This window comes from Triturus cristatus, chromosome 5_1 (assembly GCF_964204655.1).
Source record: "Triturus cristatus chromosome 5_1, aTriCri1.1, whole genome shotgun sequence".
In the NCBI taxonomy this organism is placed as follows: Eukaryota; Metazoa; Chordata; class Amphibia; order Caudata; family Salamandridae; genus Triturus; species Triturus cristatus.
In genome coordinates, this window is record NC_140587.1 from 752610953 (window position 1) to 752634939 (window position 23987).

Below are 23987 nucleotides of genomic sequence, written 5' to 3' on the forward strand. Positions count from 1 at the left end.
AATGGGTCTCGCTTTTGGGACCTTATAAGCATTTAGTTATGCAACTGCTGCATGGCTAAACACTTATAAGTTCCCAAAGGTGAGACCTATTGGCTATGCCAATGCTTGTTTTAATGTGCCCCTAAGATACAAAGTTTGGGAATAGTGGGTATTTGAATTTGAAATTACCCAAACTATCATGTGATTCAAATGGCATTTTGTAAAATGGGTCCTTTCTTGCGCACTGGCTTACATTTGTAAGCCCAAAATTGAGAGAAATAAAATTGCTAATGGCAAATGGTATACTATTATGTTCCCTCTTTTCTTCCCAATAAAAACAGCACCCCATTTGTGTTGCTGGGCCTAGTGTCAGGAACACAAAAGGTACCCTGTGGGTCAGAAAGACTTGTGCCTGAGGGAGGAGGCAGCACTAGCCCACTGCTGGTGTGGTACTCTTCCCCCCCCCCCCCCCCCCTCTAAAAAAAAATCCCTGGTGTCTCCTGCGGAAATCTTCAAGTAGGGAGAGAAACCACTGGAAAGGGGAGATTCTCCAATTTTCAGCTATACCTCTACTATTGAATTCAGTGCTTGACGGGCTGAAGTGTGCCCTCTAGCACAGATGCTAGTGATATGAGCTAATAAGCTAATTTTACTTTCATCTTGATTACGTCAACACGCTTTGCCCACAGATTGTTATTCTGAATAAAGGAAAAGCAAACTAGGGCTGCTGTGTGTAAAACTGGAATTCTAATTGAGGTGAGTTGTACCAGTAACAAGAGGGAGGAGGAATGCCCTGGTTATTTATTTGTAATCCTCATTATCCTTAATCGGTCTCGTCCTCACCACAGTCATTACTTTTGAGGTGAATTAATCTTGAACACAAGAAAGAATAGGAAGGAAAAACCTAAGACTCTGCCCACCCGGTGGGCGTGTAAGGCTAAGCCTACCCATGAAGTTTCCTACTTTTGCAAAACAACTAAGGGCAGAAAAATTAGAGTGAATGGCGAGTTGTAACGACCTTGACAAAGACTAGAAGAACTAATAATGAAGAGTACCAGTAAGTAACTGAGGCTTTATCCCTATACCTTCATCCCAGTCATTACTTTTGTGATATAACAAACCTTTACTGGCCTTCTGAAGACCACAAAAATAAAATAACTCCGGTTTAATGGATAGATCATAAACCTTTAATTACTGATAAATCCCGTATCTACTGCAGAAGCTAGAACATTGTGACCAAAGGAACTTTTACCAAAACCAACACCCTCAATTTTGTAGTGATTAACAAAGCTATGTACAGGTGAGCAAGTCGCAGCCCTAAAATTGTCAATCTGAAAGAAACATTAGTTAGTTAGATTCCTCACCTTAGAATATCCCCAGGCGTCAGACTGGATCCGGAAGATTTTTCGTCAGCAATACCCCTTGCGCGTCGCTAGGCGTCGTCTGCGGCTCCGCGTCCGTCGTCGGCGTCGTGCGCCGGAATGACGTCGTCGGAGTACTTGGACGCCGCCCTCGCGCACTGACGTCAGTTCTTCTTTTTTCCGCGCCAGTAAGCGCAGATCCGGGAGAGCTACCCCTTTTAGTCTTTTTTGACTAAATCTTTTTTGATCACTTTTGATCCTTGTCTGTCGACATCTGGTGCCGGTAGGATGCCTGGGTTCAAGGCTTGCGAGGATTGCCATCGACTGATGTCGGTGACCGACCACCACCGCCGGTGCCTCTACTGTTTAGGCCCCGACCACGACGCGGAGTCGTGCTCCGATTGCCAGGCCCTGACTTCGAAGGCTCGGCGGGAGCGGTCCCGCAAGCTTCTCGAGCTTCGCCACTTGGCTCCGCGTCGTGCGCGATCCCGGTCCAGGAGGAGGTCCAAGGATCGCTCGCGGAGCCCTAGCCGACGCCACCATCGCTCGTCGGGCTCCAAGTCGTCGGGTAAGTCCAAACGCTCTAAGAAGTCCAAGCGGCGACATCGCTCTTCGGACTCCCCTCGCCGGTCGCGCGACTCGGCCGTGGGTCCAAGTGGTTCCACCCCCGCGGCTCCGGCGGAGCCGCAGGCGCCGCGCCCGTCCCCATACCCTCCGGTCCCTGGGACTAACGCGACGCCGGCGGAGGTCAGTGCCTTCCTCTCGGCCATGAGGAGCCTGGCCCCGCCGTCGACGCCCGCTGGCGCGCCTTCGGGCCCCGCGGACTCGACTGGGCGACCTTGCCTGCCGGCGGCTTCGGCCCCGGCGCCGTCGTCGACTCCGGTCTCGACGCCGCAGGTCCCCGCGGGGCCCATGCCTGGGCCCCCGTCGACGCCGGTTGACCTAACCACTCCTCCACCGGCGCCGGCGCATGAACCACCGACGCCGTCACCGGCGCCGCAGACGCCTACACCTCCGGTGCTGCCGACGCCGCCGCCTTTGGTGCCGACTCCGGACGGCGTCCAACCCCAGTTTAGCCCTATTCCGGACCCGGCGCCGCAACGGCGTCGACCGACGCCGCGTCCGGCGCCGCTTGAGACCTATCATCTCTACAGTCCGGCTCCGATCATTCCTCCTGTTTATCAGGAATCGGACGACGGGGGCGACTGGGAGGGGTTCGAGGACCCTATGGCTGTTCAGTCGCAGCTTTCACAGGACTGGGCAGATGAACTGGGGGAGGCCAGTGGTCTAGATACCTCGCCAGACACTGGATTCACTTCTCCTCCGACTGTGGCTTCGGAGGAGGGTGCAGCATTTTCTGTGGTGCTGCACAAGGCGGCAGCAGCCCTTGGGCTCGAGCTGCCTGCCGTGGCTGTGAGGACTAACATCCTCACTGAGGTGCTTCAAACCGCAGCAAGCTCCACTGAGCCTCTGCTGCCGTTCAATGAGGCCCTCACTGACGTTCTGCAGGGCACCTGGTCCAAGCCCTCCACAGTTCCTCCTGTGGATAGGAACGTTGCCAGGCGCCACCGCCCTGCTCCGGGCGACCCCAGTTTCCTGTCCCAACACCCCACCCCCGAGAGTCTGGTTATCCAGGCCTCTACCTCCCAATCCTCCTTCCCGACCGCTCCGCCGGACCGGGATTCCAAGAGACTCGAGCAGTTTGGCAAGAAACTGTTCTCGTCCCTTAGTTTGGGCCTGCGGTCTTTAAACACCGCCTGTCTCTTGGACCGTTATTCCCATTCTCTGTGGGATACGGTGGAGGACGTGCTGCCCCTGTGTCCGGAGGAGGTCCGGACACGTCTTACCCAGGCTTTGGCCGATGGGAGGGATGCAGCGCGGCACGCCATACGATGTGGGCTTGACACCACGGACTCGCTGGGTCGGGCGATTTCCACCACGGTGGCGCTCCGCCGCCACGCCTGGATGCGGTCCACGTCATTTTCCGGGGATGTCCAGAACACCCTCATGGACATGCCCTTTGATGGCACTCGCCTGTTTGGTGAGAAGGCGGACAGTGCGCTGAACCGCTTTAAGGACTCCCGGGCTACGGCCAAGTCCTTGGGCCTCTCGGCTCCGCGGGCGCACACCTCCGCTTTTCGCCCCTTTCGTGGCCAAGGAAGGGGCGCCTCCTCACGTCCGCCCAGCCACCAGCCGCAGAACCAACCTGCGCGCGGTCGCGGACGTGGTTTCCGCCGTGGCGGATCTGGAGGACGACTTGGTCAGCCCACATCCACCCCGGCAGCATCCGCCTCAAAGCCTTCCTAGTCCGAGCTTTCAGGCCCATTCCACGCCAGTGGGCGGCAGAGTTCGCCATCACCTGCTCCACTGGCGGTCCATTACATCGGACAGGTGGGTGCTGCAAATCGTCCGAAGGGGCTACTCCCTCCCCTTCGAGACGACCCCTCCAGCCATGCCACCGCAGCACCACCGTATCTCGGGGGATCATTTGAATCTTCTCCGCGAGGAAGTTTCGGCCCTCTTGGCCAAGGGGGCCGTCGAGCGCGTTCCGAGTCCAGAAGTAGGTCGTGGTTGTTATTCCCACTACTTTCTGGTTCCCAAGAAGGGCAAAGGGGGCCTACGCCCCATCTTGGACCGCCGGAACGTCAATGCCTTCCTCCGAAAGGAAAGGTTCAAGATGTTAACCTTGGCTCAGGTTCTAGCTGCCCTAGACCCCGGAGACTGGATGGTAGCGTTGGACTTGCAGGACGCATACTTCCATATCCCCGTCCTGCCGGCCCACCGGCGTTACCTGCGGTTCACGGTGGGCCAAGAGCATTTTCAGTTTACCGTGCTCCCCTTCGGCCTCACCAGTGCCCCTCGGGTGTTCACGAAAGTGATGGCGGTGGTCGCAGCTCATCTGCGCAGATCAGGGGTTCCAGTCTTCCCCTATCTCGACGACTGGTTGTTGAAGGCGGGCTCGCCCCAGGCAGTCGTCTCCCACCTCCAGACTACGGCGGATCTCCTGCATTTGCTGGGATTTTCCATCAACGTGCCGAAGTCACACCTGAGTCCCTCTCAGAAGCTCCTCTTCATCGGAGCAGTTCTCGATTCGGCGCAGTTCCGGGTCTATCCACCGGAACAGCGGGTCCGGGATATACAGGCCCTGATTCCCATCTTTCGGCCTCTATCCTGGGTTTCGGTCAGGCTAGTGTTGCGGCTTCTGGGGCTGATGGCCTCCTGCATCCTACTAGTGCATCACGCCAGGCGGCGCATGCGGGCTCTGCAGTGGGACCTGAAGTTTCAGTGGGCCCAGCATCACGGCAACCTGTCCGACCATGTCTTGATCTCGGAGGGCACTGCACAACAGTTGTAGTGGTGGCTCACGGACCGCGATTGGGTCATGGGCAGGAGCCTCTCCCTTCCCCAACCGGAGCATGTCGTAGTGACGGATGCGTCCCTCCTGGGCTGGGGTGGCCATATGGGAGAGGCGGAGATCAGGGGCCTCTGGTCTCCGGCGGAGTCTCGTCTCCACATCAACCTGTTGGAGTTGAGAGCAATCCGACTTGCACTGAAAGCCTTCCTTCCCTCTGTCAGGGGCAGTGTCGTGCAGGTGTTCACGGACAACACCACCGCCATGTGGTATTGCAACAAACAGGGCGGGGTGGGGTCGTGGACCCTTTGTCAGGAGGCTCTGCGCCTCTGGACGTGGCTGGAACACCAGGGCGTCACCCTAGTGGTTCAACATCTGGCGGGCTCTCTGAACGCCAGAGCGGACGAACTCAGCCGCCGGTGCATGATGGATCACGAATGGCGTCTGAACTCCGAAGTGGCGCAAGGTCTCTTTCAGCAGTGGGGAGAGCCTTGGTTAGATCTATTCGCCACCGAAGAGAACGTGCAATGTCAGCAGTTCTGCGCGTTGGAATTTCCAAGGCGGCACTCGCTCGGCGACGCTTTTCGTCACGAGTGGAGTTGCGGTCTGTTGTATGCCTTTCCGCCTATACCACTTCTGCCCAGAGTGCTGAAGAAGATCAGGCACGACCGGGCCCAAGTCATCTTGGTGGCTCCGGATTGGGCACGAAGATACTGGTATCCCGAGCTACTCAGTATGTTGACCGATCCCCCGATACGTCTGCCCCTTCGGGAGGATCTTCTGTCGCAGCAGCAGGGGACGGTCCTCCACCCGAACCTGTCCAGCCTCCACCTCCATGCGTGGAGATTGAGCGGCGGCAGTTGATGCCATTTGACTTGCCTCCTGAAGTCTGTGATATCATTCTGGCAGCCAGGCGTCCCTCCACAAAGACGGTATACGCCTGCCGGTGGAACAAATTTGTGGCATGGTGCACAGCAAAGGCTGTGGATCCCCTTTCCGCCCCTCTTTCTGAGGTTCTCCTCTTTCTTCTTTCTCTGGCCCGGCAGGGCTCTGCCCTGGGCACCCTGAAAGGTTATCTTGCTGCCATCTCCGCCTTCTTGCGGCTTCCTGATCAGCCTTCTCTTTCCAAGTCCCCTGTGGTTACACGCTTTCTAAAAGGCATTACTCACACGTTCCCTCCTGTCCCTTTTGTAATGCCTCAGTGGGACTTGAATCTGGTCTTGACATTCCTGATGTGCGCTCCCTTCGAGCCTCTTCACAATTGTCCTCTTCGTCTTCTAACTCTACAGACTGCTTTTCTGGTAGCCATCACCTCGGCTAGACGGGTGAGTGAGCTCCAGGCTTTATCTTCAAAGCCTCCTTTTCTCTCTGTTCATCCGGACAAGGTTGTCCTTCGGCCTCGTCCTTCCTTTCTACCGAAAGTGGTGACCCCCTTTCATCTTGGGCAATCTGTCACCTTGCCCACCTTCTTTCCACCTCCGCATCCTTCCAAAGAGGAAGAGAGGCTCCACCGTCTGGACCCAAAACGTGCGCTCTCCTTTTATCTGGACCGCACAAAACAGTTCCGGGTGGACGACCAGCTTTTTGTTGGGTACGTGGGCGCTAAGAAGGGGAAAGCTGTGCACAAACGGACCATCTCTCGGTGGGTCGTTTTGTGCATCAAAATTTGTTACTCTTTGGCTAAAAAGGACCCTCCTGTTGGGCTGCGCGCCCACTCCACTCGGGCCACAGCGGCTACTACTGCTTTGGGACGGGGTGTCCCTTTGCAGGATATCTGTCAGGCGGCGACGTGGGCTTCGCTACACACGTTTGCCAGGCATTATTGCCTTGACAGCCAAGTCCGGAGGGATGGCTTCTTTGGCCGTTCTGACCTCCAGGACTTTCTGGTGTGATCTTGGTTCGCAGACCCACCACCGGGGATGGTATTGCTTGGGTATCTATTCTAAGGTGAGGAATCTAACTAACGTGTTTCTTTCAGATGAACCAGTTACTTACCTTCGGTAACGATGTATCTGTAAGAAACATTAGTTAGTTAGATTCCTCACCGACCCACCCATCCTCCCCGTTCTGCGAACTGACATCTAGGGTTAAGGTTGTCCTTTTCAGGCCCCTAGATTTTATTTTTGGCACCAGTGTCGGTCTTTGCATGGCTCTGCGTTCCTGGCGCGGAAAGCTATGTACAAGAACTGACGTCAACGCGCGAGGGCGGCGTCTAAGTACTCCGACGTCATTCCGGCGCACGACGACGGACGCGGAGCCGCAGACGACGCCTAGCGACGCGCAAGGGGTATTGCTGACGAAAAATCTTCCGGATCCAGTCTGACGCCTGGGGATATTCTAAGGTGAGGAATCTAACTAACTAATGTTTCTTACAGATACATCGTTACCGAAGGTAAGTAACTTGTTCTTCAAGGAAAACCTCTTAATTTCTGCTGAAGTATGTGTGCATTGTTGGCTTTCCTTGAATTCCTCCCAAACATGCACTTTGACTGAGTTAACAAGACGTGTTACGGTGATTTTGGAAATCCCAAAATTGAATATGCATATACATAATCTTCTGATTGCTATGGTATGTATTTGAAATTCATACAAAGACAAAGATACTGTATTGCAGAGTGATGCTCTTTTATTCTTTCAGTTCATCTTGAACTGCTTTAAACAGTCTTCATTTCAGAGATTAGCAACTGGCTAGTGTAGGAGACATGGATTTAATCTTTCATTGACATTTGCGTACCAGCATGGCTCTGAGTCTGTCTTCTTGTCAGTTTGGTAATTAAAGATATTATTTTTTTTATCAGTGGAATTGTGTCCCACCAGACTGGCAGCCACTTGACTAAAAACTACAAACTTAGTAATCTTTTTATCCATGTTTTCCAGTAAGTATAGCCAAGACGTGAACCTAGGAACACAACATTTATGAAAATCCTTTCATTCAAGCATTATGACATCCTTAACATGATGGTGAATAAGAGGTTCAGGAGAAGGTTTTCTTAAATGTTTCAATAGATCGTCTGTTGAGGTTGAGGGGAGTTCTGATGAAAACCACCTATTCAGCTGTACTATCTGCAAGGTTTCATGTAAGAGTTCCTTGTCTATATATTTTAACTTGTGTTCTAGGACAGGAACGTCCATTTCATTTTCCTCGAACACAGAGCACGAAATATTCTGTAAAGTTTGTGTATGTGCTGGCGATTGCATATTAGCTGTTGTTTCCAATACCGTTTTGCTGATTTTGGTATCAAAATAGTCTTCCTCGACTGTTTAGCTAGAGATCAAGAACCTCCCTCCACAAAATGCCTCTTATTGGCAATGTTCCCCTTAGCAGAAATCTGCCTCCATTCTGACAGCCAGCTTCGGATTGGCAAGGCGGGCAATCTGTCACCGGCCGATGGGCCTGTGGTTGAGGCCCGATGTTGGAACGTTTTCTTGATGGCCATCGCAGTCTGTCTGCACCGCAAGGGCACAGCATCAAACGCCTTTACATACATGTAATGAGCCTGACCTGATGCACATTAAGGTCAGGCTGCAGCTCTGTGAGAGGCAGAATGGCAATGGGCTGCTCTGGCTGTCACAGCCTGAGGTGTGTCTGCCCTCTGGCTTCCTCCAGGTGTACGGTGACCTCAAGGAGCTGCTGATGGAAAGCCATCAACACTTGCTTAGCAGGGGACTGGAGAATGAGAGTGGGGTAGAGTGGGTGATTGGGGGGGGGGGGGGGGGGTTGGTGAGGCAAGGGGGCACTCCAGTTATTTTTGTCTCCCTCCACTGCATGGAACATGCATTTCCCTACAAATTAGACTCTGCTGTTCTCCTTTGCCAGCCTTAAAACCGGACTTGAGTCCCAGCGTCAGCTCAACATCCTGTGACTCTGGGCAATTCACTAATCTGCACACGCCTGACTGTAATGTTATCTGGTGCTCATGTAAAGCACTCCAATGTCTCAGGGCCACTTTCGTGCTATATAAAAACTTACATGTAGTGAGGGAAAAGTGACACTATTATTTTTTAAACTTTTTTTTTGCATTTACTCATTAGCATCATTTGTTTTTTGGAAATTACACGTGACGTTAGCAGAAATGCACCTTTCACCAGTCTGAGCGTCGGAGTGCCTCTCAAGTAGCATAAAAAATAAATATCTAAAAGTCAATCTAGTTTTGTGCCAATTTCCTGTTATCCAGCAGACTATACATCCACAGCAAACTTATAGATAGGAGAAGCAACTAAACACAAGTTCTCTGAATTTTTCGTAATTCTGAGCTTTCTACGTATATTTTTTTCTTTGGAACGTTAATTTCCAATGTAAGCACTCACCCTACAAGCCTGCCAACACTTAGCTCCATGATCGTAACCTAATAGTTTATTATAAAAGGTTGTGATCTGCGAATGTGGGCCACTTTTTTTTTTGGCTGCCCAGGCCTAATTGTTGCCCCAATCCAACCCTGCTGACAGCAAGAGTGGGTCCTCTTGATTACAGCTACAAAGTAACACTGGTTAGCAAGACACCTCCGTTTAAATGTAGGGAAGCACATACTCATTTAAGAGCCTCCTCGCTTGTGCGTCAGTCTCTACATCGCTCATGCTCGGATTCCTATCAATTGTAGGCACTGCTCCAGCTGGCAGCAACTTATCGTTAATAGGGGGGGGGGTGCCCATACACGGTTCTGGTCTTTAGAGCGTTGGAAAGCTTCTACTAAATTAACTGACCTGACTTTTTTATGCAAAAGAAAGATATCATACATCTTCTCCTACCACGTGGAGGCTTTACTCACAGCAGCCAGTGGTAAAAGGCTCTAGCTTTAATCTGTGTTTAAAGAGCACGGGAGTAATAATCTTCTCCCACCACCACTTTCCTCCATGCTTGGCATAGGAGGAACCCAGGGTGATCGTTGGAGCCCGGCAGTGATCCCTACTTTCTATCCTTGCCTCAGTCATGATCCACTAGCAAAAAATCTGTGTCATGGGTAGGCTTTTCCTTCTACTTCTGTGGTGCGGTCGCAGGTTTGGTTTTACTTCCTGTTCTTTCTGATGTCTGAGGGGACTTCACCTCCAAAGTAATGGCATGGCGAGGGCGAAGGATGTATGGATACATAAAAAGGACATTCCCCCGAGTAAAAAGGCAGCCCGGTAAGTAACCATTGCTGGTCTGAGCTTGTAGACACGTGTCTTTTCTACGTCACAATTATTTGGCGATTCACGTGCTTAATTTGTCAACACATTTTCTTGTGCCCATATATCAGTACAAACGAGATTTCTGTCCACCTGCCTGTGCATTTTCTTATATATAATTTCATTATAGCGTGAAACTCTTCTGTGTACGAAATTACCAGGGGCCTGCGAGGCCGCACTGACGCATATTCAGCGCGAGTTGGCTGTGGTAAGGGAGACGGAGTGTGAGGAGGCTCCCAGCGTGACAGTCTGCTAGCAATATTCATTCATTTCTCCGTGGATTGGGTTATTGCAGCTGTGCAGCCTTAGATTATATCAGGCACTCGCATGATAATGAGTCTGTGAAGCGACGCCTTTGCTTGGAGTGCACCCCCCCCCCCCCCCCTCCAACACACAGGCACGCGGACAGGCAAGTATTCTCTTGCGTCACCCCTGTCGCAGAAAGCCCAACCCGAGTCTGTTAATGACTATAATACAGGTTTAAAAGGAGTCTTTGAAAGAGTAAACAAAAGGCATGCTTTTTCTTTACGTTTGTGTCGTGGAGGCGCACCTTCCAACCGTTTTCGTCTCCATACACAAATCTAGCAAACACAGCGCCGTTTTCGCGGCACACGCAAATCTCAACCTTTTCTACCAGTCCGTGTTCTGCTTCTGAACTGTTTGGCACAAGCTGAGGTCCTCGTGGGAACCATCACATGCTCTGAAAGCGGCAGCTCTGAGGGAAGAACACCGCATGATAGAACGTCTTCGGTTCCGTGTCTGCATCTCGATGCCGTTCCTAACCAGACCCGCGCACTTTGTTACATTTAATGAGGGCTGATGATGTGGCGCTTTTCAATGTTCGTTGTTTGACTTGCGGCCACCATTACTAGCCGCGTGCAGTTTAGGGTCGTTGGCAGCCATTGAAGTGCTCCGTTGGTATAACCGTTGTTGAGGTATTTTTGCCAGGGCCAGTGGCGTACCGAGGATTCCATAGACCCTAGTGAAAGCATGCAAAGTGGACCACTCGAGTAAACGTGTTGGCTAGTAAAATCACCAATAATTGTGGCGCAATGGGCCCCATATTATACTGGAACTCGGTGCGCCTGCTGCACCACAATTTGCCACGCCCCTTGACACTGTTGTGCACTAATACAGACAATGGTCGGTGCACAGTATTCCATTACATGCTTTCAGTTTAAGTTCATTTTTTGCATACGAAAATGTAGGAATGTACATGCAGGTGCTAAGTAAATATTTCTCATTTGTCTTTTGCACGCTACATTACTCCTCCTCCTAATATAGATTATATTGGAGGCGGCAAACATAATGCGTCTTCCAAACCTCTGCTAATTTTCTTTAAAACTTTCCCTTTCAGCCTCCCACTCAGAACATGCCTATGGGCCCAGGAGGGATGAATCCGAACGGCCCCCCTCCTGCTCCCCGCCCCCATAACATGGCAGCGGATGGGATGGTAGGTGGGGGGCCTCCTGCGCCCCACATGCAGAACCAGATGAACGGCCAGATGCCTGGTAAGGATTTTTCCTCCAAGACATTTGCACCAGGGTTGCCTAGCAACCGAAGTGGCATGGGGGCTTGGGGATGCTAGATTGTTGATGACAAAACTGCTTTGAATGCCGCAGAGTGCAGACTCTCTTAGTTTGTTAGCTACAGAGTTACGTGACCTGTATTCAGTGTTTATCAGGCTGCCCTTGGGCTTTGATGGAGCTGGCACACAGCATTCCTCTGATGAACACAACTGACTAAATTTAGTCTGTGTGAAGCCATGCAGTGCAGCTGGCTTTTCGGAAGGTATTGGCCTGTGGCTCACCGAATGTGAATCGTTTCAGAAGAATGCTTTTGATAATCATCCCAGTTTTATCATGACAGAGGTGTAAGGTAATTCTGTTCTTTTGACAACAAAGTTGGATAAAAGCAAACCCCATGCCCTTTTATGCGCATGTTGTCTAGTGTGGTGTTTCACTTTATTTACAAAAGACTGACATCATTCGGCTTATTTGTTAAGCCCCAGAAAAAAAACACTTCTCATTTACTATGACATTGCATATAATTGTTGAGTAAAATACACATCATATTTTATTTTATACACACACTTAACAGATCACTATGAGTATGCCTATTATGTGCACCATCATTTTTACCTACGGTTTCTGCTTTGTGGCATCTATCCGGTCTTTTGAGAAGTGCAATTTAAGATTCAAGATTGCTCGTTTGTTTTGTAAACTGCTGTAACTTATTTCTTGCCATGTTTCTCTTGGTTTCCTTCCTTCAAATATTCCTAGACCAATTCTTTCATCGACCTGTGTTTCTATTTTAGGAGTCTTTTGGGAACTGAAAGCCAATGTTCATTGATTTTGCTCGCCATCCTTCATGAAGGTTATCCTTGAAAGGATCTCTTGATGTGTACCCCATGCAGCCTTCCAAAATTCCTTAGATTTACATATGTTTGTGCATGATATATTTGCTACCAGGCACTGAGGAGTTAAAAGAAGACTTCGGCTAATTGAAAAAACTAGAAGATTCAATTATTCTCCTAAAAAGTATTTAATTTTATTCCAACCATTTGTGACTTCTAATGAATACTTATAACCAAAGTTCCTCACCTTTGGGAAATCTCCAGACTGGATCTGGAGACTTCTTCAGCAATGCTCCAACACACCATTGGGTTGTGCAGTATGGCTCCACAGTGACTCAATGGCCCCAGAAGTGATGGAGAGGATCTGCATATAAGCACCTCGCCTAGAGTACACGTATCCTGTACTTATGTGAGTTGCTGCTAAAGGTGGGCTTGTTGCCGTCAGTGTTATACCACCTTTGAGTGGTGGCTGCCATCTGACATATTTGGGTTTCCCCATCAAAATGCCACAGTCCCACACAGACTTCCATTCTCAGAGGCAATTCTAGAGACTCTGACATTCAGAGCATTTCCTGTGCTGCAGAGACTTTGAGACATGAGGATCTGATCTCCGTATTTTAGGATCACTCCTGCTTCTCGATGTGGCTGTCTTTGAGGTTTCTTGGTCTTGTGCATCCTTCTAATCTCAAATCCTAGGTGGCACATGTGGACCCTGCAGTGGAAACTAAGATTCAAGTAGGGTCGGCCTCAGCGAGACCTCTTCAACTCTGTCCAGATCTTGCAGGTGATGACTCTGAATTCGCAAACGCCAACTTGACCTGCAGCAGGCCTCTGTCCTCCTCCCACCAAAATCCATTTGAGATCAGGGGTGATGAGAAGCCTCTGGTGTTTGGTGGAGAACTGGCTACATATCAATCTTCTGGAGCATGAGCCTTGTCCTGATAGCATTCTTGTTGTCTGTCAAAGGGAGAAGGAAGCAGCTCCTTACTGCTATGTTATTGCAAAAAAGCAAGATGAAGTGAGCTCCTGGATCCTATGTCAAGAGGCACTTTGCAAATAGAGAACTCTGGAACAGCAAAACATCTTCCTGGTTTCTAATCTCCGGGCATGGGTCTGAATGCTAAAGCGTACGACCTTAGCTTGCCTTGTGTGGCGTTCCACAAGTGGGAATCTTCATCCCAAGGTGGCTCAGGGCATCTTCAAACAGTGTGGGCATGCCTTGGCTAGATATAACCGCCACAAACGAATGTGCAGTCTCAACAATTCTTAGCATTTGAGTTTCCTCCAAGGTAAAAGTTTTGTGGCACATTCTGGCTAGAATGCATAGAAGGACCTTGTATGCATTTCCACCACTGCTACTCGTGTCTCAAGTTTTGAGGAAGATCAAGACAGAGTGGGCCAAAGTCCTCCTTATTGCCCTAAACCGGGCCATGAGAGTGTGCTAGCTTATAAGCATTTCGCCCTCCGATCAGACTTCTGCTTCAGGAGGGCCTCCTGTCTCAGCAACAGTGCAGGGTTCTGCATCTGAGTCTCCACATCCTACACTTCCCTGCGTGGACATTGATTAGTGGCACCTAAATGGGTTTAACTTGCCAACTAAGGAGGTAGTTATCATCCTCCGTGCGAGACACCCTTCTGCAAAGTTGATCTACGCTGGGACAGATTTGTTGCCTGGTGTGGTGGCCGAAACACGAAACTCTCGCAAGCTAGACATACTGATGTTCTCTTGTTTTATCTTTTGTTAGCCCAGCAAGGAAGGCCTTACGGTGGGCACAGTGAATGTTATTTGTCAGCCATTTCTGCCTGTCTGTGTTTAACTGACCAGCCGTCTTTATGTAAGGCACTGGCTGTGATGCATTTTATATTAAGGTTTAACTTGCATGTGTCATCCACACCATTTGTAATGCGCCATTGGGTTTTAAAGTTGGTCTTGACGGTTCTCATGTGCATGCCCTTCGAGCCTTTGCATAGCTATGTAAGGCTCTTAACACTCAAGACCAGCGGCCTTATTGCCATTACATGAGTGAACTGTTTGCACTTGGGGAGTATCCACTCTATAGTCTTCTTTCTGGATAAACCAGTATGGAGGACTAGGGTTGCCTTCCTACCGAAGGTTGGGATCCCTTCTATATTTGCTATCTGATTAATCTGCCAGTGAGCTTTGCGCTGCCTCGCTCCTCAAAGGAGGAAGAGTCTTCATCGCCTTGATCCCAAGAGAGGGCTCTGCGCTTTCACATCGCCCGCACAAAAGACCATCACGTGAATGATCAACTCTCAGTGGATTTTATCCCGGGCAAAGAAATGGACGGCAATGCAGAAGAGTATCTTGTTGCAGTGGATATACAGCTGCACGAAGATCTGCCATGCACTGGCTGCTTCTGAAGGCTGCTGTAATGGCTTTGGCAAGAGTAAGCATCTGCCAGGCTGTCACATGGGCATATGTGCATATCTTCAAGAAAGACAGCTAAAATGACAGTCCGGTGGGAAGGTCACTTCGCCCACTTGGCTTTGCAGTACTCTTTGGTCTGTGTTAACTCCTAAGCCCTCCACCTGTGGGAGATACTGCTATGGTATCTGTTCCAAAGGTGAGGAATCTGCAATTTGAACAGTCCCTAGGAAGAAATGTATAATCTGTAAAACTCTTTTCTAGCGGGTACTATTTTAAATTGCAGATTTCTCATTCCCCTTCTGCCTTCCCCTTCTGTAGACTGGCCTCTTTACCATCTAAAAATGTCCTAAGTTAGGAATTAGCACATTGTCCCAGCCAATTTGTTCCTTGCTCCCTGTCTGAGTGCATATAAGGAGAAAGAAACAAGAAACTGACATGCGTGTGAGGGGTTGCGCTTATATGTGGCTCCATGCGGTCACTTTTGGGCTATGCAGAGTCACCACAGAACCACTTGGCGCTACCTACCGGCACGCAGTAGCAATGCTGAAGAATTTTCTGGATCCAGTCTGGCACTTGGAGATGTTCCAAAGGTGATGAATCTGCGATTAGATGGAGTATCTACCAGAAAGAGCATTACTGAAGGTAAGTAGCATGTTGGTCTATGCAAAGTATGTTAATTGATAGCAAAGACCTGCAAAAAAGCTAATAAACCCAAGTTGAATTTTTAGTTTTTGTTTTTGTTTCTGTACTTTTACTACAGAGGTTTAAGAGAAGTGGAAATATTGTGCTCTTTTTGTTTTGTGAATATCTACCTTGAACAATATGCTTACTATACCTCTGATTTCGCCCATTCATTATCGACTATAATTCATTCTGAGCATAATTGCAGCAGATGTCAAACATTATCATCACTGCCTGCGCCCTCTTATTCATCAGTATAACAAAGCTGCCCAAGGTTCAACATGCCTTCTTGCTGGAGAGTGGCAAATTGTGGAGGCAGCAAGACACCTTTTCAAAGTCCAATACTAGCCTTAATTCCGCCGTGAATGCAGCGGATATGTCCAGTAGGTAGCTGTGCACTTGGACAAACCTTTAAGAGGCATGCCAGAATGGGTGTTTGGTTTCAAGGTAGAAGCGCAAGCCAATATGATCTACACGCTTTTAAGAGGGGCGCATCTGTTGGGAACATCAGTCGGTGAGACGCTCCAATAGAATAAGAAAAATAGCAAGAATGCAAAAGCCATGGGAGTCCTGCAGGTCTATGCAACAGGGGAGCTACACCAATGAGAAGACCCATCGGGAAAAGGAGGCTTTCAAGCTTCTATTTCCTCCCCCCACACACACAAACGGGTGCACTGGAGCTAAAACCACAACCCTGGCAATTTCACACAATTCTCGGCAGCCCATTAGAGGGAGAGCCGGGGAAGGAAGCAGCTACCAAGAAGGACAGACTCTTCAAGCAGATTACTTCATATAAAATGAGTTTCAACACCAGTGGGGGACAGAATAGAAGGAGTTCTGCAGGAGTGAGGGCCGTTACCTCGAACAAAAAATAAGCATCATCCAGCACAGTTACTGCAGCAATCTCTTAAGATCAACTCTGTAGGAAGCTGGCTCTATATATGGTATACCACGAAGTGAATATGCCTTGTGCAGAGTCCAGAGATTCCCCCAGAAGTGTACAGGGCTCAATGTAAACCCAAACTGCTCTATTAGTGGTAGTGTGGGCGAGCAGCCTTAGGCCTAGCACAGAGAAATGGAGGACATTTAGTGCACGCACATTGACCAATAACTGACGCACGACTCAAAAAGGAGATCCTCGCCAATTGAAGAAAATTAACCGGTGTTTGAGTTTTATTTTAAGACCAAGATCGTCGCAAAAAGGTAAGTACATTTTTCATGATAAATACTTTAGTCTTTTGAAAGTCAACACTTGATGCAATTTTCAAACAGTTCAATGTTATCCTATCGAGTAAAACAACAATACGGTTTTACGGTTAAGTATCCAACTTGCGGTCCAGTCTTCAGGGTTAAGGTCCGCAGAAGGCAAGGTCCAGGTAAGCACAAAGTCTGCACCATCAGTGGCACAGGGCCTGCAAGGTGCAGAGGTCAAATTCGGAGATCTGCACAATGCATTTCAATGGGGACTGTTACCTACAAGCAGTGTGACTCCAAGTGGCCAATCAGTTGCAGGGGCCAAGCTTTGGGGGTTAGAGCAAGCACAGGGGTGGTAGGGGCACCAAGGCAGCACCTATCATACACCACCAGTGGAACAGGGGTGGCAGGGTGCAAATACAGCGTTGGGCGCCGAATGCTTTTCAATGAGGAATCTCGGTTTGACAAACAGGCTGCAGGCGTTGCACCAGAGGCTGCAGAAAGGGAGACCAGTGACAGCAGAGGTAAGTTGAGGTGTTTGGGGTCGTAGGGGTACAGTTGGTTCAGCTCACCAAGGCCCAGGAGCTTCAGGTGCAGGTGTGTCCTTCTGAAGTTGGATTCTTCTTACCGGAGCCGGTCGCGGGGAGCGTCTGGATTCAGTCTGCAGGTGTCGTCATGCAGGCCAGGAGGGGTCATCCGATGCTGGACTTGTGGTCCGGATCGCTGGGGAATCTGTTCTGGATCAGTGGGCCACCTGGACACGGGACGGAGGCATTGGTTCAGACTGGGCAGGATGTGCGGATCCAGAGGGCACGGGAGTACTTTATAGATTTCTTGGGGACAGATCCACTGTTCTGAGTCTCTGGTCTTTGTTGAAGGGAAGCCAGTCCTCCTCTGGTTCTGGAAGTCGCTGGCTGCAATACAGGTGTCCTCTTCTTTTGCAGGGTCTTTGAAGCTGGAGACAGGCTGGTAGAGCTGGGGCCAAGTCAGTAGGCATCTTTAGGCTTTGCTGCAAGGTGCTGTCTTCGTTCTTTTTCTTACATCGGCAGGATCTAGTTTCCAGGTCTGGTGAAGCCACCTAATTACTAAATTTAGGGACGTTTAGAGGAGTAACAGGTAGGGCCAGTAGGTACCTTACTTGGGGTGACTACACCCTCAATTATGCCGAGCTCCTGTGGGAGGGGGGCATAGTCCTAGCTGTGGTTGAAGGAGTCTCCCCATCTTCAAGATGGCAGGGACTGAAAGATGTGCTTCACTTCGCCGCCCTGACCTTAGGGGTGGTGTTGGCAGAGGTGGGCACACCTATTCTTCCTAGGTTTTCCCACCTAAAGTAGGGGTGTAAACCAGGGGCTGCCATCTGCTGCTAGCAGCAGAGGCTGGGGGTCGCATTACAAAGGCAGAAGGCTTTTGAAGTTTCCCTCTCGAGCACTGTGCCTATCCTGGGGGAGGAGGTGTGACCCCCTACGCCCAGGATGTGCACTGTTTCTGGTCCCAGAGAGCAGAGCCTCCCGACCCAGGGGTCCAGAAAGTTGTCTGGTGTTGACAAGCTGCCTACAGCCACCCTCTGACCACACCAGGTTGGTAGGTTTTTAGGGGGCACCTCTGAGGTGGCCTCTGAGTACATGTTGCAATAAATACCACACTGGCATCAGTGTGGGTTTGAGAGGAGTAGTTAGGTACCAAACACTCCTGGTTTCAGAAAAGCCATCATGGAGCTGGGGATCTCAAGTTGTCGATTTTCCAGCCCTAGTACTCTTTAGGACGTTCTAGGCACTTACAATTTCTAAGAATGGACTTAGATATTGTTGGGGCACATCTGCTCATGCAGATATGCCCACACCTGTGCAATGGTGCACCCTGCCTTAGGGCTGTGAGGCCTGTTAGAGAGGTGACTTATCTATACCTTAGGCCGTGCCAGTTGGCATGGCACACAGTGTGCCATGTCGACTTTGTTGTTTTGTCTGCACCAGGCCATGCATGTTGCAGTCTGCATGGCCTAGGTGAGGGGTCCCTGGGGGCCCTCTTCAGTCCTAATGCCTTAGGTACAGAGGTACCATTTGCTAGGGACTTACAGGGGACCTTAAGTACCAATTGGGGAATAGTTTTAGAGAAGAGGCACTGGGGACCTGGTGGGCAGGGACCCTGTACACCACAATCGAAACCACATCAATTTCCAGGCAAAAATTGAGGGCTAACCATGTCAAGACGCACTTTCTCACAACCTCCAAGCGTGAAACCAAAAAGAAAAACCATACAAAACAAGAGCTGCATTGTCTGCAGTGTAATAAGATCAGTATAGCATGTCTGTGTATTTCCTGGTTTCAAAACTTGATACGACTTAGACCAATTTTGTATCGCAGTTTCTTAAAATCATAACACAAATTCAAGATGACAACACTCCAAGAGGGTATCCCTGGCCCGGGGGGGGGGGGGAAGCTATATGATAACCATAGAACTCTTGGACATCTGTCTACATGGGTCAGAATTATTTGCTTTGTCATTAAATCTGCACACTATCAATGTATGGTTCTTTCTTGTAGTATAAAGTCGACACCCAGGGTGTTTAAAAAATCTTTAGCTGCTGTAACCACATACCTAAGAAGGGGGAAAATACAAGCGTACCCTTACCTGACGACTGGCTGGTAAAAGCAAGATCATTCACTCCATGCCAAAGGTGCATAAAGACAATCATGCAAACACTCCACAAACTGGGTTTTTAAAAATTCTCACCATTGCCGGCGAGGGAAAAAGTATTTTTACAACCAAGACTGAATACATTGGAGGCACAAACTTTCCCCTCAACCTTTCCGATACCAAAAGGGACAGTCTCTGACTAGAGGGTAAATTGATGGGCATTATGACGTCCCATGTTCTGTTGATCCCCACATGCCAGGTTAAATTTGAGGCCAATCCAAGAATAGCTACAGAATCGATAGTCGCATGCAATGGGGAATTGGGACGATATAGTGGTTGTTGCACAGGGTACAGAAGAAAATGGTGGAACTGGAGCACCACTAGGCAGACTTTTTGTGTACAACAAACTCAATCAGTCACCATCACCACGGATGCATCACACTTGCGACCCTCAACAATAGGGGATTGTGGAAAACCAGGGTGACAGTACAACTTGTAAACGTGTTAGAGCTAAAGTCAGTTTTTCTAGTTTTTAAGGCCTTCCAAACACAAGTAAGGGGAAGGACTTAAGAATCCAGATGGACACCACAACCACAATGTTTTACCTCAACAAGCAAGGAGGTACAAGTTCATATACACTGTCAAAAGTAGCACACGACATTCGAAAATAAGCCACCCAAAAAAGAGAGCACCATGGTAGCAACCATTTCTTCCGAACGAGAGTTAAAACAACAAGTATTAACAAGCATTGGCATAGCCAATAGGTCTCGCCTTTGGGACCTTATAAGTGTTTAGCCATGCAACAGTTGATGTTGCACAAATGATATTATGCTGTATAACTAAATACTTATAAGGTCCCAAAAGCGAGACCTATTGGCTATGCCAATGCTTGTTTACATTAACCTGGCTGTGCAACTTCCTCCCTCTTCATCTCTTGTCTTGAGGGACCACCTGACATTTAGACGTCATCTAAAGACTCACTATCTACTTAAGTGTTGTATGATGACTTGCAAGTATTCCTGTTTCTGTGCTAAGAGGGCGATTGTGGCAAACAGAGCACTTGAATAAATGCCCTCAAAACTGCTTACCATAATTGGAAAACATTAATGTGAGTATGTAACACCAAAGATTTGTTGGAGTCTTCTAAATACAGTGGCCAGTGGCAGTCCGAGGCATTTGACTGGGCAGGATTAGAAGAGGTTGAAGTTGTCAACAAGCCGATGGTGCAGTGAATAAGCACAACGTGGAACAACAGTAGTGTAGAAGAGTAGTTTCCACTTGTCTAGGTTTAACCAGAGCTTTTTTCAATTGGGTTGATTTGTTGAGGGCAGCTTGAAGACGTATGTTATCATTGATTCTGAATACAACATTCCATTTGGGTACAGCAACTAACTTATTGGGGTGTAAAAAGTGTTCGTGTCATATTAAATCTTAATATAGGATTGCTCTGGTCTGGCTTGAGTAAATTCTGATCACTCTAGAAAATTGTGACTTACCAAGATCTTGTTGAAACAGCGGTACTCCAGGTAGGTGAGATGCTCCGCCAGGTCGGAGGACTCGAGGTGATCAAACAGCAGAGACATCTTACGCTTCTTCTAAGCAGTGGTGCTTCTCTGGGTCACCTGGCGCTTCCACTCATACGAAGGGCTAGAGAAGTAAAAGGTAAAGAGTCTGTTGATACACATGCAAAGTGTGGCTCTTTACTTCGCTCGCCAATATATACCATAATGTGCATACACAAGTACGTAAATGTAAACAAGTGTTGTTCACAGAGATAGGCCTTACACTGACCATTCCACAAATCACTCATTCCTACATTGCTTTATTTTATCCCTTCTCACAGGTTAAACTCTCATATGACCTGTGACAAATTCAGAGACATACATAGAGCAAGTCCACATAGATGCAACATCTACACACATATAAAACAAGTAACAATCATCCAAAGCAAAGCATAGATACTTGATAAAGTGACCCGTCTTCTACAATGGCTCTCTAGAGATAGTATCTTCTAAAGATTCACTGGCTTGAGTGTACAGACATGGCTGCTTGCACGAACATGCAAAGATAGCTGTAGAACCATATACACTGACGAACAAAAGCCTACACTGACAAATATATACAGGCAAAGTCCTGCACTATTGCCTTATCAGAGTCACATGCACAAAGGTACACCGCTAAAGATAACACTGGAGAGAGACACAAGGAAAAAACATACAGGCATACAACCTAGCAAACGGAAAAATACATACACACAAACACAGATCAAATGAGAAATTACCACAAATGTAGACAACACACAGAGACATACAACCACACACAAGATGCGGGAAGAAAGAAAACAGCAGAACAGCTCAAACTTAAAAGCACAACCACAAACAGGCACAAACACACACCTGCACAAATTAATCAAAAGAGGGACACATTGACAAGCACACAGTTGGGAATGCACCTGAACACTACAAGCATGCAAACACAACCAGAGAAAGATAACCACATATTAAGAAACTCAACAGGCCAGTTATAAAACCATGCAGACTGATAACGATCCGCATAGGCACACGCTTGCACAGTAATACCAATGAACAGCAACATAACAAAACAAGCAAACACCAACACTGACTCATATGGACCTCAGCACAAAGCCAAGATCATGCCCACATGCAAGGAAGATGAAAAACACAGATACTGTGCGAGACAAGACTAAAATGAGCACACCACACATCTGGATAAAAACCTACCCACGGACTTGTTCGGGTTTAGAAGCAACTACACCACTTCAACGCATAGCAGCCACAAAAAGTGGCCAAAGCCAATTACCAGCATGGCCAGACAGAAAAGGCTTGAAACATAAGTGACAAATACTGGTGAAAGAACCAGGAGGATCTTCTTCTAGGTGTACATGAGGATATCTTGATGTGACAAAGTCGCCTCCGAAATATAAACATGTGTTTATTAGAAAAGATGAGAAGAGAAGCCCCAAAGGCAATCAGCCCTGTCAACACCACCAGTCAATTGCCTCCTTTGGAGCACCCAGTATATTAGCAAGAAAACATTTTACACACGAATACAGCAGGAAACAGCACGGGCGTTCAGAAAGATACCATATCATTCATTTCCCGAACTCAAGACACTAGACTTATTCATGCCTAGGGCCTAGTTTGGAATCCACCATCCCAAGAGAGACCTTGCACTGTAAACACATAAATACTGAAACAGAGCAACATGTCGAAACACACAGACAGATATCCATCTATGGAGAGATAAAATGAAAGATACACACTCTGTGCTGAAAGTACGATTTCCTCCCGGGTCAATGGAGGACTAAGCATGATTTTCCATTAATTTTTTTCTTAATTTGTGATTGTGTGCTGGAAAAATTCCTCGCGGCCTAGGGCTGCAGGAGGAGGGAGGAAGTCTTTGAGCGAATTCATGTGAAAACTCCACGCAAGTTTACCCTGGCTACTGGGTAATTTGGGATGAAAGGGCTGTGAGAAATAGTAAAAGCTTTCTGCTGAGAAATGTCGACCGCTTTTCCCTTAAAGTTTCCCGTATAAACATGGATGTAATTGGCTTGATAAAGGTGACAGGAAATGAGGTACTGAAACTGCTGTTCTCATTACCCTGAGAGCAACAACAAAGGGATGTGCTTGGTGTTGCCTGCACTGTTTTATTGGGAAGTGATGTTGTCATTAAATTCTCTCCTTTTATGTTTGCCATCCCATCTCTCTTGCTTTCTATTCGAGACGACATTGGCGCTTGAAATAAGCATAAGCCCTTGTAATGTCATACTGTGTGTGGTGGCTGTGATTAGGGGCGGTGAGCACGCCCTGGCTCCCGACCGCGGAGTACAGTTACAGAATTGGGAAACGTGCCACCTGCGATGGGTTTCTGTGCCACGTATCTTTTTTTTTTTGTACAGTTCAATGTCAAGTGAACTATGCATGCGGTCCAGCCGGGCCAAACTACCAATTATCCACATGCAGTGTCAGTTGTTCTTGGCACTGCCCCTGCACAGTGGTCAAGAAGATAGTGGCAGGGACTGGCTGCATGCGATGCAAAGTAAACAAGCATTGGTCGTGCGGCAGTAAAAGTAACGCAGCGCGGCCTAAAAAGCGAAAGTCATCGCGATCGCTCTGAAAGCGAAAGTGATCGCGATGACGCGCTAAAGCACGAGTTTTTAAAGTGCTGCTGAAGGCTAGTGGTTCGCGCGTGAACGCAAGCGCTAGGCCAGCCAGCAGCACTTTGAAAACTCACCTCCAAAATGTCTCTCCGAGCCAGCGCATGCGCTGGGCTCAGCGAGACTTAAAAAAGGGTTCCAAGAATGGGGTACACCAGCATTAGCCGGTTTACAACACCAGAAAACACAAAATACCAAAACTGCATATTCGGGCACCCACACCACCTTTCTCTGGGTAATGCCCTATTAATAGACTGGTTGGGTAAGTTTACGTATGCTTTTCCCGAAATATCACTGGTCTTGGGTTAAGTCAGGAAAACACAAGAAGAAGTCGAAGAAGCACAGGCGTTTTTCAACTTCTCCCCATCGGTTGGCCGATATGACGCTGGATCCCGGGCGTCGTCGCTCAAAGGCTCTGTCTCAGGCACCTACTTTGGAGACTGCTCCGAACCGCCATGTCTTTCCGAAAGTGTGAGCCTCTCCTGCCCAAATTCAGAAATTTTGAGGCCCTGTACATCGTCTTTGGGCAGCCCAGCTCTGCCGGTGTCCCTTCGGGCCCCATGGAGTCGGTCTGGGTTCTTAGGACTTCGACGCCGGCAGCTTCAACCCTGGTTTCAGAGGGTCCCCGTGGATCCAGGCCTGTATCTGGATTGATGCTGGTCGATCTCACTTGGCCTTCCCCGACGGCGATCCTGGTG

General features: G+C 48.7%; 1 protein-coding gene across 5 annotated transcripts in view; it reads left to right on the forward strand.

The window, feature by feature from the left end:
- Nucleotides 1-23987, forward strand: part of SS18 (SS18 subunit of BAF chromatin remodeling complex) — a 363861-nt gene that overhangs the window by 156955 nt on the left and 182919 nt on the right. For all 5 annotated transcript variants that reach the window (XM_085605729.1, XM_085605728.1, XM_085605731.1 and 2 more), the window contains exon 4: nucleotides 11213-11366. In XM_085605729.1, the coding sequence (XP_085461855.1) occupies nucleotides 11213-11366 (154 nt within the window). The remainder of the gene's footprint in view (nucleotides 1-11212; nucleotides 11367-23987) is intronic.